Source organism: Triturus cristatus, chromosome 10 (assembly GCF_964204655.1).
Source record: "Triturus cristatus chromosome 10, aTriCri1.1, whole genome shotgun sequence".
NCBI classification, from domain to species: Eukaryota; Metazoa; Chordata; class Amphibia; order Caudata; family Salamandridae; genus Triturus; species Triturus cristatus.
Window position 1 is genome coordinate 1,135,873,612 of NC_140593.1, and position 17,574 is coordinate 1,135,891,185.

General features: G+C 46.0%; 1 protein-coding gene across 2 annotated transcripts in view; it reads right to left on the reverse strand.

Annotated features, from left to right (window-relative positions):
- Window positions 1-1,771: 1,771 nt before the first annotated feature.
- Window positions 1,772-17,574, reverse strand: part of ZDHHC4 (zDHHC palmitoyltransferase 4) — a 34,457-nt gene continuing 18,654 nt past the window's right edge. For both annotated transcript variants that reach the window (XM_085629439.1, XM_085629440.1), the window contains exons 5-7: window positions 6,289-6,414; window positions 3,791-4,035; window positions 1,772-2,603 (exon numbers count right to left, since the gene is read on the reverse strand). In XM_085629439.1, the coding sequence (XP_085485565.1) occupies window positions 2,322-2,603; window positions 3,791-4,035; window positions 6,289-6,414 (653 nt within the window). In that variant the 3' untranslated portion in view covers window positions 1,772-2,321. The remainder of the gene's footprint in view (window positions 2,604-3,790; window positions 4,036-6,288; window positions 6,415-17,574) is intronic.

Consider the following 17,574-nt stretch of genomic DNA (forward strand, 5'->3'; position numbering starts at 1 on the left):
GTGCCTATACAGATTACACACAGGGTCCTGTCACCAAGGCAGCTTTCTGCCCTCCTGGGAACATGTGCTAATGACTCCTAGGAAAGGATACAATAGGGAACTGCTCTGATAGGGGGTGTCACCTCCTCCTGTGCTTTTAAGGAGAAGCTGCCTTGGACGGGCAAATTGTAACACTTGGGAGAGGGGCTGCTCCACTCTCAAGGCAGACAGGCTGGCACTTGGGACAGGAGAGGGGAGGGAACACCATTTACTTGGTTTTCCAGGGGCGTGTAGACCCCTTGGTAGCTACACCTCTTGGATGGGCTAGGGAGCTCCACATGCCAGGAAGGGGGTCCTGCCATATTGGAAGAGACCAGAATGGTACATCCTGGGATGCCCAGATGCCACACTTTGCAGGAAGTGGTTTTGAGGTGGGAGGAAACCTGGTAGACCATTGGCTACCAACCGCATCCTGCCCAGAGGGCATTTTCGGTGCATAAGTAGGGTACCCTGAACTTAGATCTTGACTAAACTGGAAGAAGGACCAAGAAAGGAGTGCCTTGCTGCACCGTAGAACTGGCAAAGAGAGGCTGCACCATCGTGGACTGCACTTGCTGCAGCACGTGGCTGGCGAAGGAGAGGGACTGTGCCTGCCGAAACCCTACTTAAGGAGAAGTTGTCTCCAGAGCGCAGCCAAAGCCAAGAGACTCCTAGGGCCAGCTGACTTGCCTCCTGTGTGCAGCACAGGGACAGAACAGCTGTAGAAACATGCTGGGACCAGTTGGTGGCCCAAAGTCTTCAGCTCTGCGCTGTGTGGCACCAGGGACCAAGACCCAATGCACAAAGATGCACCAGGCTTGCTGAGCCTGGTAGTGCAGAGCGCCGCTAGGACCTCCAGAGGATGAGTTATTGACCCAAGAAGGATTGGCATGCGACTGCAATACTAGGCAACCGGTCGTCCAGTGGCGTCTGGACTTACACCAGCACCAAGAGGACTTCCAGGATCACCTCATCCCCTTGGTGAAACGAGGAGTAATTGCAGCAAGACCCCCGTCAACGGCATCACATTCACAGCATCCTATGAGCACCTTCAGCATCCCTCCTCCCTTGCATCAGGACCAGTTCTACAGGCAAGCCCTGCAAAGAATAAACGTACCTGAACTGCCTGAAGCCTGCTTCACTTGCAGAGGTAACCGTTTCTGAGGACCATGCAGGCTCCCTGATTGGCTAAAGTGACTTTAAGTGAACGCATTACAGCTAGCTCAAACATTTTGTTGAAAATGCTTCAAAGTGTCAAATTTGTTGAATCTGCCAGTGCTAGTTCACTGTGGAGTGAAATGCTTTGATTTACTATACCTTGTAAGTTGTATATCTCTGGAACCATCCAGTGGATTTTTTGTTGTTGTGGTGTCTAAAAATACAGTCTTATTTTGTTGGATTTGTTTGGGGTCTTGTCGATTTCTTCTTCGATTGTTTTGGTGCTGTTTATATGCTTTACACTTGTTCCTTTGTGTAAGCCTTGCTGCTCAGAGCCACAGCTACCCAGGAATGAGTTGAAGGTTTGACAAACGAAACCTAAGGGTCCTAAAGGGGTTGGTAAGTATATTATATGGTGAAGTCGTACAACCACATCTTATAATACACTCCATTTCCTCACACATGTGATTTATAAGTAGAGAGAAGTTAACATGGTAAAATAATCAGCAGAGCAAGAGGTTATCTCACTCAACAACAATTTATCAAGGTTTGGCAAATTCTACTAACAACTGGAGAAATAAGGCACACAGGTTACTATGTTGATAGAAGTTTCGTGTTGATTGCACCAAATAAACTTTCTCTGATACAGAAAAAGACAGCCATTAGATTCAGAGGGCTTAGGGTGGCTGGTGGTTTCGAGTTGTTTGTTACGGAGGAGGGATCCCCATACATTGCAGACTGATAATGTACATTCTTCCTTCAAATGGAATTGCATTTTAGTTGTTGAAATCTGGGATGTGCCGGAGTGCTTAGCTGTCTCGTAGACAATCTGTTAAGAGTAAGTCATTGAGATATTTTGAGACTGGTCTTTGTACTAAGAAACTTTTCTACTTTTTCACACAAGACAGCTTCCAGGGTCACATAACTTACAACTACGAAATTGAGCCACCAAAGTAAATCTCTTCCCACAATCTGCAGTCCAGCAGCTGAGTATGCCAACCTCCTCATCCAAATCCAGTGTCTCAAATAGAAGACCCATGTCGGTCCGGGCAAGGTACCCGACCACCTTAAGAGAGATGTTCTCCTGTTGCACTGGTGTAGAAGAAAACTCTTCAAACCATTGGTTCTCTCCTCGCTGATTTCCTCTATTTATCTTTCTCCTTCAAGCTTGCAATTGGCTGTAAGGCCTCTTTGATGTTGGCTAACAAGCCTTTTGTGTAGATGTTCTGGTAATGGGCATGCTGATGATGAGGGACATGCTGTAGACATGACAAGCACCCCTGTGCCCGCGCCTTACACCACTCATTGGAGGTCTGGTTTCTGAGCAGAAGGTAGAGAACAAAGCAAGTGTAACCTCCGATCAATAAGAAGAGAATGATGAGAAATCCAAGGAGGAAGACGATTCTTGGGAAGGTCAGGAACAGATGCTAAACAAAGAAAATAAGTGCAAAGTATTTAAAAGGTCATCCCGTCAACAGAAAATCTACAAATACAAACAGCCACACAAGACTGAAATAGAGTAAACAGACAATTGTGGCAGTACAGCATGGGTGTGCTGCTTAAGGTCAGCCATTTCCGTAGTGTGTATATTGCAGATGCTGTTGACAATGGGTAGAAAGCTAGCCAAACAAAGGGATTGTTGCGAGGCTGGTGGCTGCGACATAACAGTTGACACCAGGTGACTGATTTCTTCACCTCCAGGTCAATGGTTAAAGCACTGGTAATAATAACATTTATTACCATCTTTAAATGCTTTTGTTTGGCAAACTAGAATAAATAAATTGATAGCCAACCTCTTAGTTATAAAGTACTAGTTCCTCAGTAGAGAAGCTAAAAATGGAACAAACCACACCACTTAGCTGCTCTGATTGGCTGTGTGGGGACTACTTGGAATGCTCGGGTAGACTTTCAACTCAAGTTTTATCTGCAATAATTTGAGTTAGACAAAGAAGAATAGAAAACCCAGCTGAATGCTCTAGTCAAAGGAGAAATGAAGACCCGATGCTTCATTGCAGCTCTTACAGTACTGCACACATGTAAAAAATCATTTAATTTGCTTTTACAGGGGCAAAAGAATGACATTATCACACTTTACCCCTAGACAGATTTGTGACTTATTTTTTTTAAGAGCTATGCACAACTTTGTACACAATAAAAGGTAAGTATCTTATATGTTTTGTTATACGTTTAGCCATAAGTTTCCATCCTGGATACATCGATAGAACAAGTGAATTTTGCATCCGCTGGGACATGCAATATAGTGTAAAGGAAGTGTCAAAGTTTTTCGGCTATCAAAACAAGTGGAAGGATCCTTCTTCAGGACATGGGGAAACCTTTATTATTAAGCTATTTCAGGTAGTCAGGATCGGATCTAGGAGCATAATTTGTTGATATGATTGTGGGCCAATAAAAATAAAATTTGCCACCCAAAAATAAATATATCTTGATCAGAAAGGGAACCAAATTAATATGGAAGTATCAACATGCACTGCAAGCATATGAACACCTAGAGGATATTCAGCTATTATATCCTGCTCTTCATACGATACCTACTTACGTTCCCACATTCCCACTCGTTCTAGCCTAAATCGATAGTGCAGGGTCTCTGAATCACCTGAATAATGAAAAGCATTTCCACAGCATGCTCCTGTCCTTGTGTGTCCAAGTAACTTCCCATCAACATGTTTGAAAGAAAGACCACCTTCACCAGGAAGTACGTGATGATGCCAGCGAGGTCTGCAGTCATTAGAGTTAATGTGATGAGATAGACGAGGAAATATTTAGCATTGTAAGCGCCAATGCAGTTGTTCACCCAGACACAATGGTGGTCGAATCGATGAACACATCTGTCGCACACACCTGGAGGCAAAAGAAAAAATACATGACATGTTACTCAGACGACAGGTCTTTGGGTAGAGGTATGTTTCCAGTTGAGACTGATGAAGGCTACCATGGAATTTCTTACTCTGGTGAGTAATAAAAGTGATGCCATAAATGCTACAGCCTTGATGTTTAGGAGAAATGTTTGCAAGTTCCTACGCTGATGTTAAGCAAACTTTATTTTGTGTTTTTAAGCAGCAAAATGTTGAGTAAGAATTGCAATGCTGCAGAGGTTCTTGCCATGGGGGACTCGTTGGAACTATACTAAGCAAGTCTACCACGATGAAAAATCAATAGGTAAGTTCCAACTGTATGGAAAAGCTACTGCAATGTTATTACAAGGCTGCCAGTCTTGATTAGACAAAAAGGGATTACAAAATCTTACTTTCCGGAGTATGTTTATTCTATCCACCCTTACCCCTCATATTTTTTGCCTTTGGGTTATACGTGCATTACAAACAGATGATGAAGTACTTCTCGCTGTATATCCCATGGATGAAAGCAGCATTAAAGCATTTGTTTGGTGCACCAGGAACTTTTAACGATGAATTATTCCCTTTCATATAGGTTTGTATCATCTCTGATTTATTATCTGATGTCAAAGAAAAATAATTAAGCCCAAAAGTCTCATAACATCGCTATATGTTAATTTTCGTATCAGACCTTATTCGGGTCATGTCCGTTTCAATCGAAGTAACATGTTGACATGCTGGAGAATGGGGTTATGTATCCCAGGATACTAAGTCTAAAGGTTAGATCCCTACCACTATAACAGAAGGACTTGGTTCAATGTGCTATGTATGATTTACTGCAGACCTTTATTCTGCCGTATTCCACATGAGGATAAGTGTTTTTTGGAAACTAAACAATCCCTTCGTTCTCCAGGGACACAGTGATTATTGGGAAACCCATCTTTTTTGCTCAGGTTATTACACTCAAGAACGTTTGATAATAATGACACAATGTATGTTGAAAAACATTTTTGCTGTGTTTTGCTATTTAGTACATGCATTGTGACCACAAAACATATAGAGCGTTTTGCTATTATCAGAGGGACTATAAATGTGAAAACAACATATTTCCACCATGTTTCCCAGGAATATGTTTCCTAACTCCTACACCCTATTTTTAGCACTGCCCTGAGAGTATAAAGTGAACGAACTTTGGCTGCCTGGAGGAATGTTTCAATGTTGCGCTGCATACCTGATCACAATGTGCTTCTGTTATCAGACACTCAGCTGGATGAGCAGAGGGAGAGCGCCTCTGTTTTCCCAATGAAAGTATGCACTCCGTCAACTGAACTCAGCTTCTGTGTGGGTATCCAATCTCGGTCAAGAAAGGGACACCAACCAGCAGTCTAGAATCTGACTTTTCTCTGGACAGCTCGGGTGCAAAGGCTTCTCTCGCCTGAATGATCAAATCTCAATGTTTATATAACAACCTGACCACTGCTTAAGTCTAGGTAACTATGAGTGAAAAGCAAGGCAGAAACGAGGTGGAAAAATCCAGCTGGAACCAGTGTTCCTAATATGCGTCACCTCTTGCACACACAGTTGCTCTCTAGCTTAACATGGGTACCAGGCGACGTGATGTAGGACATCTTGGCCAGATTTATGTTTCCTATTCTGCTGATAGATAAACGAGAAGAATGCGCATGCATGTTGTGAAGTGTGCAGACCGCTTGTTTGAGGTTGACAATGGAATACAACTCAATCAAGCTAATGCTAAGTGTATTTGAAAAAAATGGAGTCTGGTTCTGGAATCTATATCAATGGGAGGAGATGTTCTTACCTTGGGGCAAACTACTAGCAAAGCCAAAGAAGTATGTACCAGAGGGTGAAGCAGGGGCGGGGTTGGGGCAGTTTTTACTGTGGGTTGTGACAGATGCTCTGCCGGGGAAGGTCTTCCCACAGGATGAAGCAGAGGCAATTGCAGAGAAGTTCTTACCATGGGGTGAAGTAAAAGTAATGCAAGAGAAGATCTTCACATGAGGTGACCTGTAGGCAGTGCCTAAGAAGTTCTTACCACGCAAGTCAGGAGAAGTGCCTTACAATGGTGTTAAGCCAATAGGGTCTCTTATTGGTGAATTCTTCAGACCCCAAAATGGGGATGTTCCTCACCATGGGGTAAAGAAGGAGTTACACATGGAACATTCCCACACTGGTATTAACAGGAATAAACTTTGGAATGCTCCTAACACAATATTACACTGAACGGAATGTCAAATCTTACCACAATGCTTTGAACGAGCTGGTTTTGCAGTCTGGCAAGTGCCACATATTCTGCCCTTATGAAACATGACCCCGTCATATTTGTATACCTGGAGGTAGAATGCTTGGTTGTATGTGGTTATTGTACCTGCAGGGTGAAGAAAACATTGTTTACACATAGCCCTAATAATCTTATCACCTCCCCAGTACAGGCACAGAGAGTGGAGGGAAGGATGCAGGAGACCTTCAAGGGATCAAAACAACAACAGGCTTGAACGGCAGTGCAATCTTTGGAAGACTTTGTCTTAATGGCTATTGCTTACATAGTTTTGGATTTTCTAACAATAAAACCTGGAAAATGGCTGCCCTGCAGCACTGGGTGTCTTTGAGATTATAACTACATCAGCTGCCCCTCTTCATAGATGTTGTGGCAAAGCCATTGCGGAGTTCTATCAGTTGTAAGACCGGACTTCACACAGCAGTGTTAAGATTATTTTATATTTGTAGCATGTGTTGGCTGTAGATACATATGCGAAGCATATCCTGCCATCTAGTTTTGGGCTCTGACAGGTGCAAGTTGTTTTTCTTCGAAGAAGTCTTTGAGTCACAAGGTTTTGTGACTCCTCCGATACCAAATAAAGTGTAGCTGTTCCATCGGTAGGGGTGCTAAAAGTAACCCACTCACCCGAAGTAGAAGAAATAAAGCGGTGAAGGGAGAGTCCTAGGTCTAGAACCCACTAGTCAGAGGCAAGCACATGTCTTGTCTCTTGTTGCCCTCACACACCCCAAAGGATGTCATGCTTCATCATCGGGCAATTGCTCCTCGTCGGGCCGTCGCTGCAATGCCCTACAGGTCCCCCGAAGGGTCACTTTGGCAGAAATCTTTTGTTAGAACAGCCGTCAGATGAGTGCGGGTGTATTGGGGGTGGGGTGGGGGGAAGAGTCCTAAGTGGAGGATGAGAGGGTGCGGGACAAGTTAAAACTGGCTAAGGGATACCAAGAGTCGATTAATTTATTGTGAAGGTACCCTTGTCAGAATAAAAGACCCCGAAGGTCGTGAGTTACTCCAACAGGCGTAATGTGCCCCAGTAACTAAAAGGTCAACATGTTTCGCACTTCACTAGTCATAAAGCTCCGTGGCACTTCATCAGGACCAAAAAAGCCGTGGTGTGACAGTGAAAGTGAGTGAAGGGGTCGAGAAACCCTAATAAATTAGGGCGGGCCAAATCTGTGACTAACTGCAGTAAGGCTAAAACTAAATAGTTAAACCGCTCCTGAAGGAACCTAGGATTAAAGGAGGGAAACAAAAAAACAAAAGACAAACATGAAACACATAGGAGGAGTCATTGTGATCCTCCACAACGAGCATCAGTCAGCGCACATTGTATATAGAAACAACATAGAGCCCGACTACACAACAAACCATACGGCTTACTCCCACAGGGGTGGCTATCGTGGTGGGCAAGGCAAGCTGGCTGTAGGTCATGCCAGGCAGCTGGCAATTGCATAAGCAGTGTATGCCTGCCCCCTCACGATAATGCCCCCAAGCTGTGTGAAGACAAAGAATAATGGTGCCCATACTGTGGGACAAGTAAATGCACTGGTTACACTGACAGCGTGATGCTACACATAAGATCGAACGTGGTTCACTTAGGGCCGCATGGCAACTGGTAGGAGCGTAGGTAGTGAGCCCTTACCTAAAGGTATGAAAAGAGTTGCTCCAGAGGCTAGCTCGTGAGGTCACCTGCACCTTTACGGGCTGTGAAAAATTAAAGAAATTCGAAAGCAAAACACGAGTGAGACAAAATCATACACGCCACATAGCAGCGACTTACTGTGTTTTAGCCTGTCGGCATGGCTGGAGCCCCGGCCACGTAGGAATACTAAGTTTCCGTCGGTGTACTGGCTCTCAGCACCTACCCGCCATCATGCCTGCCTGCATATTGCATGGCCGCGGTCTGGGCACCTAAGATATAGTAGCAGGGCTGGCGATTAAGGGAGGTACCAACTTCCGGGTTGCCTTGTCATGTGGGGCTTAGCTGCACATATGCGAGGATGCAGTGGCCAGGTCGGCGCGTAATGCGCATGTGCGGGGATGTACTGACTTGTACGGCTGGTCTGCCCTTGCGCGTGGGCTAAGAATTGTGAAACGTGCCCCGGGTGGTTGCCATAGAAAGCAGAAAATGTCAACAATCATTCGAAGGCAGGTTGTACGGGTACCTCATCTGGGAGGCAGACAGGAGGTGAGAGCCAAAAGGTGCTCGTCTGCTGATGCACCGGTTTATATGTCAGGGTAACACCAATCTCTGTAGAATGTACACGACTGGGCTCAGGAAGCACCAAGAGTAAAAAAAATTAAAAGATAGTCTGTGTGGCCCGCAGTGGCCTCTAAGTGTGGGAACGACTAGTTCCATATGCATGAAATGCTATGGGCCGAATAGACCCAAAAGGGGTATGATGTGCACGTGCATCAGTGTAACGAGACGAGGTGGAGTCAAGGTATGTGATGGCAGGACCCAACCCCAGGGTGTAAGTGACCCTCATGAGCATATAGCGGTGAAACCAGAGGTCTATTAATGCACAGTGCCCCAACAGGAGAATGGGGTACCAGTCCGCCCTACAAAATACTGCGGGTGTGGCGAGTTCTTTCCAGGTAATGTCATCATTGAGGCCCCATATGTTTGCACGGAGGCGATGAACCCATCGCTGTTCCCATCTGAGGAGTGAGGTATTGCTCCATGCCTGATTCGCCTCAAGAATAGGCCACTGTAACTCCTCACAGGAGTGTCCTTTATCAATGAAGTGTTTGCACATCTTGGTCGCAGTTCGGCCACGGCGGATTGTGCTCTTATGCTCGCTGATCCTAGTTTGTATGGGTAGAGTGGTCATCCCCACATACCTGAGCTTGCAGGGGCATGTGATCATGTACACACAATTCTTGGTGTTGCAATTCGTGTGGGTACGTTGTTCCCAGGAAAAGTCCTCCATCTGTAGGGTCTAGATATGTTTTGTGGAGGCACAGGCGTTGCAAGAGCCACAGGAGTAATGTCCTCCCACCGGTGGCAGATTCCACAGGGTGCTCTCCGGTTGTTTCTTCTTGTGGTGTGGTCGTGTGTTTACCAATTGATCACGTAGGTTGGTTGTCCGCTTAAAAGCAAACCTGGGCTGCTCTATATTCAGAAAGCCGGTATTGAGGATCTTCCAATTTCGTCTGATGATATTCTTGACTTGATTTGACAGCGGGGTGAAGGTGGTGATGTAGGTCATGACGTCGCTGGTCTGGCGCTCTCTGGTTTCCAGCAAGCCCTGGCGGTTGTTGTTTCTTGCCCGTTTCCTAGCCTTATGGATGATATCTCCTGGGTAGTCCCTCTCCCTCAGGTTCTTGGCGAGTATATTAGCTTGTTGGTCAAACTCTAGGATGGTGCTACAGTTGTGCCGGATCCTGAGAAATTGGCCGTAGGGTGAGTTTTTTCTTAGTGCCCTTGGGTGGTAGCTCTTGAAGCTGAGGAGGCTGTTGCAGTCTGTTTCCTTCTTGAATGTCCTTGTGTGCAGGTGTCCATTCTCCAGTGAAATCAGAAGATCCAAGAAGGGGATTTCCTTGTTGGATGACGTTCTGGTAAAGCGCAGGTAGGGGTTCAAGCCGTTGATCCATTCATGGAATTTGATGCAGGTCTCCTCCTTGCCCCTCCAGAGGATGAGGACGTCGTCGATGTAGCTCTTCCACATCAGGAGGTTCTCCTGGAATGGGTTGGTGTCCGTGAAGATATGGGTTGCCTCGAAATGCGCCATGTACAGCCCTGCCAGACTAGGTGCAAACGTACTACCCATAGAAGTACCTTGTACTTGGTGGTAGGTAGTGGTCCTGTACATGAAAAAGTTGTTTTTGAGTGTGATGGTGATGCAGTCCAGAATGAAGTCTGCCGTTGTATTGGTGGGGAGGTCCGCCTCCCGTAGGAGATTGATGTTCGTATACAATGCCTCTACATCGAGTATGAGGAGAAGATTGATTTCCTCAATATTGTAGTCATTGATCTCTTGATTAAGATTGAGGACATCACGCGTGTCCATGAGGTATGCAGGTGTAGCTTGCACAAGAGGTCGTAGGAAAAAGTCACTGAACTGGCTCAAGGGCTCCAGTACGGAGCCAATACCTGAGACGATAGGGCATCCAGGAGAGGGACAATGCACTTATGGATCGTCGGAAGGAGGTAGAAATATGGCCCCTTGGGATTAGTGTTGACCAGAAATGCTGCTTCCTGGGGGGAGATCCAACCCTCAGTGGCCGCCTCATTCACCATGATCCTAATTTGAGTGAGAAGTTGTTCTGTGGGGTCAGTGTCCAACTCCTCATAGTATTGGGTTTTACTCAATTGCCGTGTGCATTCTTGTTTATAGTCAGTAATGTTCAGGCTCACCTTGCCCCCCTTTGTCCGCAGGCTTGATGATGATGCTGTCTTCTTCTTTGAGGGAGGAGATGGACTTAAGGTGCGGGTGACCTCACGCGCTAGCCTATGGAGCAACTCTTTTCATACCTTTAGGTAAGGGCTCACTACCTACGCTCCTACCAGTTGCCACGCGGCACTATGTGAACTACATTCGATCTTATGTGTAGCATCACGCTGTCAGTGTAACCAGTGCATTTCCTTGTCCCACAGTATGGGCCCCATTATTCTTTACGTCTTCACACAGCTTGGGGACATTATCGTTGGGGGCAGGCATATGCCGTATATGCAATTGGCAGCCGCCTGGCACGACCTACAGCCGGCTTGCCTTACCCACCACGATAGCCACCCCTGTGGGAGTAAGCCTTATGGTTTGTTGTGTAGTCGGTCTCGATGTTGTTTCTATATACAATGTGTGCTGACTGATGCGCGTTGTGGAGGCTCACAATGACTCCTCCTATGTGTTTCATGTTTGTCTTTTGTATTTTTGTCTCCCTCTTTCAATCCTAGGTTCCTTCGGGAGCGGTTTAACTATTTAGTTTTAGCCTTACTGTAGTTATTCACAGATTTGGCCCACCCTGATTTAGTAGGGTTTCTCGACCCCTTCACTCACTTTCACTGTCACACCACAGCTTTTTTGGTCCTGATGAAGCACCACGGATCTTTATGACCAGTGAGGCGCGAAACATGTTGACCTTTTAGTTACTGGGGCCTGTTGGAGTAACTCACTACCGTCAGGGTCTTTTACTCTGACAAGGGTACCTTCACAATAAATGAATCGACTCCTGGTATTCCTTAGCCAGTTTTAACTTGTCACGCACCCTCTCACCTTCCACTTAGGACCCCCCCTCCCCCCCCCACCACTCAACACACCCGCACTCATCTGACGGCTGTTCTAACAGAAGATCTCCACCAAAGTGACCCTTCGGAGGACCCGTAGGGCATTGCACGCCGGCCCGACGAGGAGCAATCGCCCGATGATGAAGCATGACATCCTTCGGGTGTGTGAGGGCAACAAGAGACTAGACATGTGCTTGCCTCTGACTAGTGGGTTCTAGACCTAGGACTCTTCCTTCACCGCTTACTTCCTCTACTTCCGGTGAGTGGGTGACTTTTAGCACTCTTACCGTTGGAACAGCTACCCTTTATTTGGTATCATGATAAATATCAGGAGCACGGGTACTGGACCACAACCAGCTCCTATTCCCCCTCTTATTGGTTGACATTGTGACTCCTCCTCCATGTTCCTCGGGTCATTTGTTTGATTGTTTTTTTCTGACATTGGGTTCGGACGTCGATATCCCAGCTCCGGAACCGAGCTCTATTCCAGCACTGAGGCCTTTCTCAGCGACCTGTTTCCTTCAAGAACGGCATATACAATGGCATACATCGGCTGGTGTTACCGAAGTTTTCAATTTGCCCGCCAGGGCTCGGGCCTAGCCTTTCACGTATCTTTTTTCCAGTCACCATGCTCCATACACTCCACGCCTATGAGGGATTGAAAAGACGCCCTTCAGCTTCTGCCCCAAGTGTCACGCCAATTACTCCAGTCAAGACCAACACAGTGTGCGTAATCTCGGTTTGTCTCCACAACACCACAAGAGCTCTTGTGAGGTGTGCCTGGTGTCCGGTTCAAAAAAGAGACTTTGGCAGCGAACAGAACGTTATTGGGTCCACTCCACCATACGACAACACAAGGAAGATACGCCTGACATTTTCGGGGGACAGTCACCAGACGCCGAAGAATTGGAAGATACTGAGGCACAAACGGTGCCAGCAGATGTTTCCATACTGGAAGTAAGCAGTGCCAACAGCTCTGACTCCGACCCCCATCCATATCTACAAGGGCACGCGAGTACATCGGCGAAAGCCTACCAAACCCCCACGCAGACTGGTAAAGCAGCTTTTGGAACTCCACTGCCCCCGGGCCATGGTGGTCTACAACAACAGGCTCAAGAGCGTATCAAACTGACTCTGCCTACAAAACAATCGACAAATGTCGAGAACTTTAAAGCCATAAAATTTTCCTTGGTACCAGCACAGATCTGGCTTGGCATCTCTGAAAAAATACACAGTATCGGGCCTGAAGCAACCTTTGGCACTGAAAGACCCTCAAGCACCACTGGCATCGAAGCACACAGATGAGCAGTCTGCACCGAAACACCATATGCAGAAATTAACAGCAGGGTCGAAAGTCGAGTCGATGTCCAAAGCACCTTCTATGTCGAAACACACTAAGACGGGCCCAGAACCTAAGCAACGGCCAGTTCAGCCCATTTTGGAAAAATTGCAGTACAGACTGGACAAGGGACAAAAGACACTGTTGTTCATCCAGACCCAGGGAAATTAGTGACAAAATCAGTGCCATATATATCCCATACACATACTAAACAGAAAAGAACTTTCAAAGAGGAGATTAGGGGACCAGAACCACCCACAGCTCCCAAGAAGAACAAGCATTGGCATAGCCAATAGGTCTCGCTTTTGGGACCTTATAAGTATTTAGTTATGCAACTGTTGCATGGCTAAACACTTATAAGGTCCCAAAGGCGAGACCTATTAGCTATAACAATACTTGTTTCACTGTGTCGACGAACTAAAGCATTTTCAATATTATGTACAACGTTGCTGCTTTAGCTTAAGCAGCTAACAAACATTGACAAAGCCAATAGTCCTGGCTTGTTTTAGGTGTAATGTTACTTGTATTATATTTTACTTATTTATTTGTTGCAGTTTTATATAGCACAGACTTTACCCAAAGGTGTCAGCGCTCTGTAAAATAGAACAGAGTACGTTACATAAGAGATTTATACAGGGCTTTAAGTGGGATGAAAAAACTGAGGGGTCTCTCAAAGGGGCGTGGCCAATGTAATTAAGGGCATGGCTTAAAAACACGTAAGGTAAATACTTGTATTTTCTGTTTCTGTCATTGCATTCAGATATATGATACAAGTAACATCATACCTACAACTCAGGACTATTGGCTTTGTCAATGGTTGTTAAATGCATTAGATAAATAAGCAGCAACTATGGCTTGTATATAATATTGAAAAATCGTCCACTTAGAGCCCTGGTGACACCACGACAATGTTGCTGCTCCTGAGTTTCAAAAGAGAAGGGAAATCAAGAGAGAAAATGACTCTCTCTAAAGGATTTCCCTTCCCCTACAACGCTCAGCTGGCATGACGTCATGCCGTAACTTCTCCACTAGTGAAAAGTGAGCAGCACATATCGATGTGCCTGCTGTCACTGCAGTCCGAGAAAAAATGGACCGCCTGTGCCAGGGCACAAAACAGAGCCTGATAGAGACCAGTTTCGAGGCCCCCTTTAAAAAACTGCCGGTGCTCAGACCCGCTGAGACCCGGACCACTTAAAGCCCTGGATTTATATATATAACTGGGTGTACTGACAAAAACAGCAAAATACTAGTCGGGCGGCACACTATATGTGTTTATAAGCCACGCCCTAAATTACAAAGGACACGACCCCTTTTCGAGACCCACCATTTTTCCATCCCGCTTAAAGCACTGTCTAAGAAACTGTATGAAACGAAAGAGCAGCATTCATTAAAGCATCTTCAATACGAAAAATGCATGAGCATTTTCGACTGTTTTATGGACAAAACCTCCGTGCCCTTCAAACTTTAAATACCTTGATATAGCCTGCGTCGTTGCACTGTACTTCACTTTGCGGCATTTATATATGCGATTTGTTTATAGCTCGAACGGTCCTAGCCAAAAAGCAGAGGAGACAGATTGTTTGATACCACAGATGCCTAGATACAGTAAAAATATGATTTTGGAAGAAAGTTTGAGATGAGGGAACCCACCACCTTCGCACAAAGCACTGCGGGGCCCCTCAGGATACATCACAGGTGTGGGTGTGCACATGACGTAGGAAGATCTGTGTGGCATCAGGCTAGTTTAATCAGTTGTTTTTTCCGGCACTGAAGTATGCAGCTAAACATATTATATGTCACCCTGGATGTGCCAAGCGCGAGCCCGGCGAAAGGTTAAACCATGAACTGACTGGAGCTCACACAATGTTCTTTAAGAGTTTTTGGAAGCGTGTGAAGAGTTTGAGCTGGGAATTGCTCCTCCAGTATGTCACGTGACGGTCGCAGTGGCAGGGGCTCAACAAACATTTGCAATTGCATCTGTGGCACAAAACACTCCGGAAATACAATGCACAATTTGTAGTTTACAGATCGCCTTAGAAGGTGATCAGAGAGTGTGTGTCTTTAATGAGCAGAGCTATTCGCATTTCATTTCATGATGATTCGCCCATCACGTACATGCCTCTGAAAAAGTCTGCACGGCTGGCTGAATCGGCACCATGTCACACAAGACATCCCCGGTGAGCCCGCTTTTAAACTAACAGCACTTGCAAATTCAAATTTGAGAGGCAATAGTAATTTAAACAAGCATTGGCCACACGGCGAAAGCGAAAGTTATCGCGATCACTCTGAAAGCGAAAGTGATCGTGATGACGCGCTAAAGCACGCTAGAGATGCGCGCGCAGAAGCGGGGGGAGGGGCGGAGATGGTGCTGAAGGCTGGCGCAGGAAAGGCAGATGGCTGGGTGAGAAGGGAGGGGGGAATGCGGGGAGCAGATGTGCGCGTGCACGCCATCGTGCACTGAAGCTTGTAGCCAGCACAAAAATGTGGGTAGCACTTTCGAAACCCACCTACTAAATGTCTCGCCAGACTAGCGCATGCGCTGGGTCAGGCGAGACCTAAAAAGGACATAGGCACAAGCCCTATATGTTCCCCTTCAAATCCTCTACCACCACCCCCTGCTTCACCTACACTGCCATTATCTCAACCTCTGCCAGTGCATTCACACTCCCCTAAACTCCTGCCCTCAGAGCAGCCACATCTCTCTCAGGGGCATTTATCCACAGATGACATAGATCCTGGGGAGGAGGCAACATACTTTCCAGACCCACAAGAGGATCCACATTGCTGCAGATCCAGTAGATGACAGAGACCCAGACCTATAGCCCTCTAAACCATCACCACCTGATATCATCACATCTTACCACAACATCATCAGTAGAGCAGCACATTACCACAAGGTGAAGCTACGTACACTTGAGCAGGATTGTTTGGTGGAAACACTAAAAAGATCACAAAAAACAGCACAGTCCCTTCCCATGTTAAAGGGCATGCCAATATCATCTCAAGAAATTTTTAAACCAGTTAAATCTAGGATTATCACTCCTAGAATAGAGAAAAAATATAAACCATGCCCATTGGACCCAGCATACATCAGAAGTCAGGTCACCCCTGCCTACCTAGCAGTACATCCTAAAAAGAGAGCAAATTCCCCAAGGCACTGAGGATGGCCCGCCCCCCACCCCAGCCAAAGAGTAAAAAACACGATGCAGCAAGTAAACACGTTGCTGCACAAGCAGCCAACCACCTACACATCGCAAACTCTGTTGGTTTACTCTCACACTACAGTCGTGCCCAATAGGAGGAAATGCAGAGGCTAGTACAACACCTCCCAGACCAATACCAACATAGAGGGACTCAGTTGGCATAAGAATGCAGGGCAATATCAAATGCCACCATACAATGTGCACTGGATTATGTGGATACTAGTGTGTGAGAGGTAAATACCAGCATACTCATTAGACGACATGCAAGGCTCGGGGTTTCTGGCTTTAAGCCAGATGTAGAACAGCACCTTTTAACCCTCCCATTTGATGGTCAGAACTTATCTGGATGGACCACAAGTGGATGAAATGCTAGAGAAACTATAGCAGGATACGGACACTGCTAAAGCTATGGGAGCCCTCCAAACTTTTCAACACAGAGGTTCCTTTCGTAGGGGTCAGTATAGAGGGGCAGCAAAAGTGGGTACATCTACCGACTCAGGCAGCGGCCTAAAACAACATGTGTCCTATCAAGAACAATTTAAAGAGCTACATACTGTAGGCCACGGTATAGAAACAATAAAGGTCGAGAGCATGGGTTCACTGCTAAAACTCCTGCACCTCCAAAACACTGACTATCGAAGCCTCCCCCCACAACATATTACACCAGTCGGGGGATGGCTACAACAATACCACCCTCAGTGGACAAACATCACCACAGATTAGTGGGTGTCCTCTATAATCAATGACGGGTATTGTTTCGAACTCAAGGACACACCTCCTACAATACCACCAAGGACACAAAACATGTAGCCCCAAAACAACATCAGGGACACAGGTATACTTACTATATTTCCTCATTCCCAAAAAGGACAAAACTCGATGGTCAATTCTAGACCTAAGACCACTCAACAGTTACATCTCCTCTAAACACTTCCACATGGCAATACTACAAGAAGAGATGCCATTGGTACAACAAGGAGATTTCATGACAGCAGTGGAGCTCAAAGACGCCCATTTCCATATTCCGATACATCCAGCGCACCGCCGCTATCTCCATTTCCAAGTCAATGAGCAGCACTATGGGTTCAAGGTCCTACCATTCGGGGTAACTCTAGCCCCCAGGGTCTTCATCAAATGCCTTGTGGCACATCTCAGAAGGGGAGGCATACATATTTCCCCTATCTAGATGACTGGCTCATCCAAGGTCCAACCAAACAACAGTGTTTTCAGGACACCCAACAAGTGATCAACCTTCTACACAAGTTAGTGTTTTCTCTAAATATACCAAAGTTTCACTTGCATCCGCAACCTCAATAGGTACAACCCTTTCTAGGAGCAACACTGAACTCAGTCACAGCGTATCCCATTCCAGAAAGAGTACAAACATTCAAGCTAGCATTACCTCTATTTCAACCACAAAGTAGTAAAAACAGTCATGGGTTTTCTAGGAATGATGGCATCATGTATAGCCATAGTACCAAATG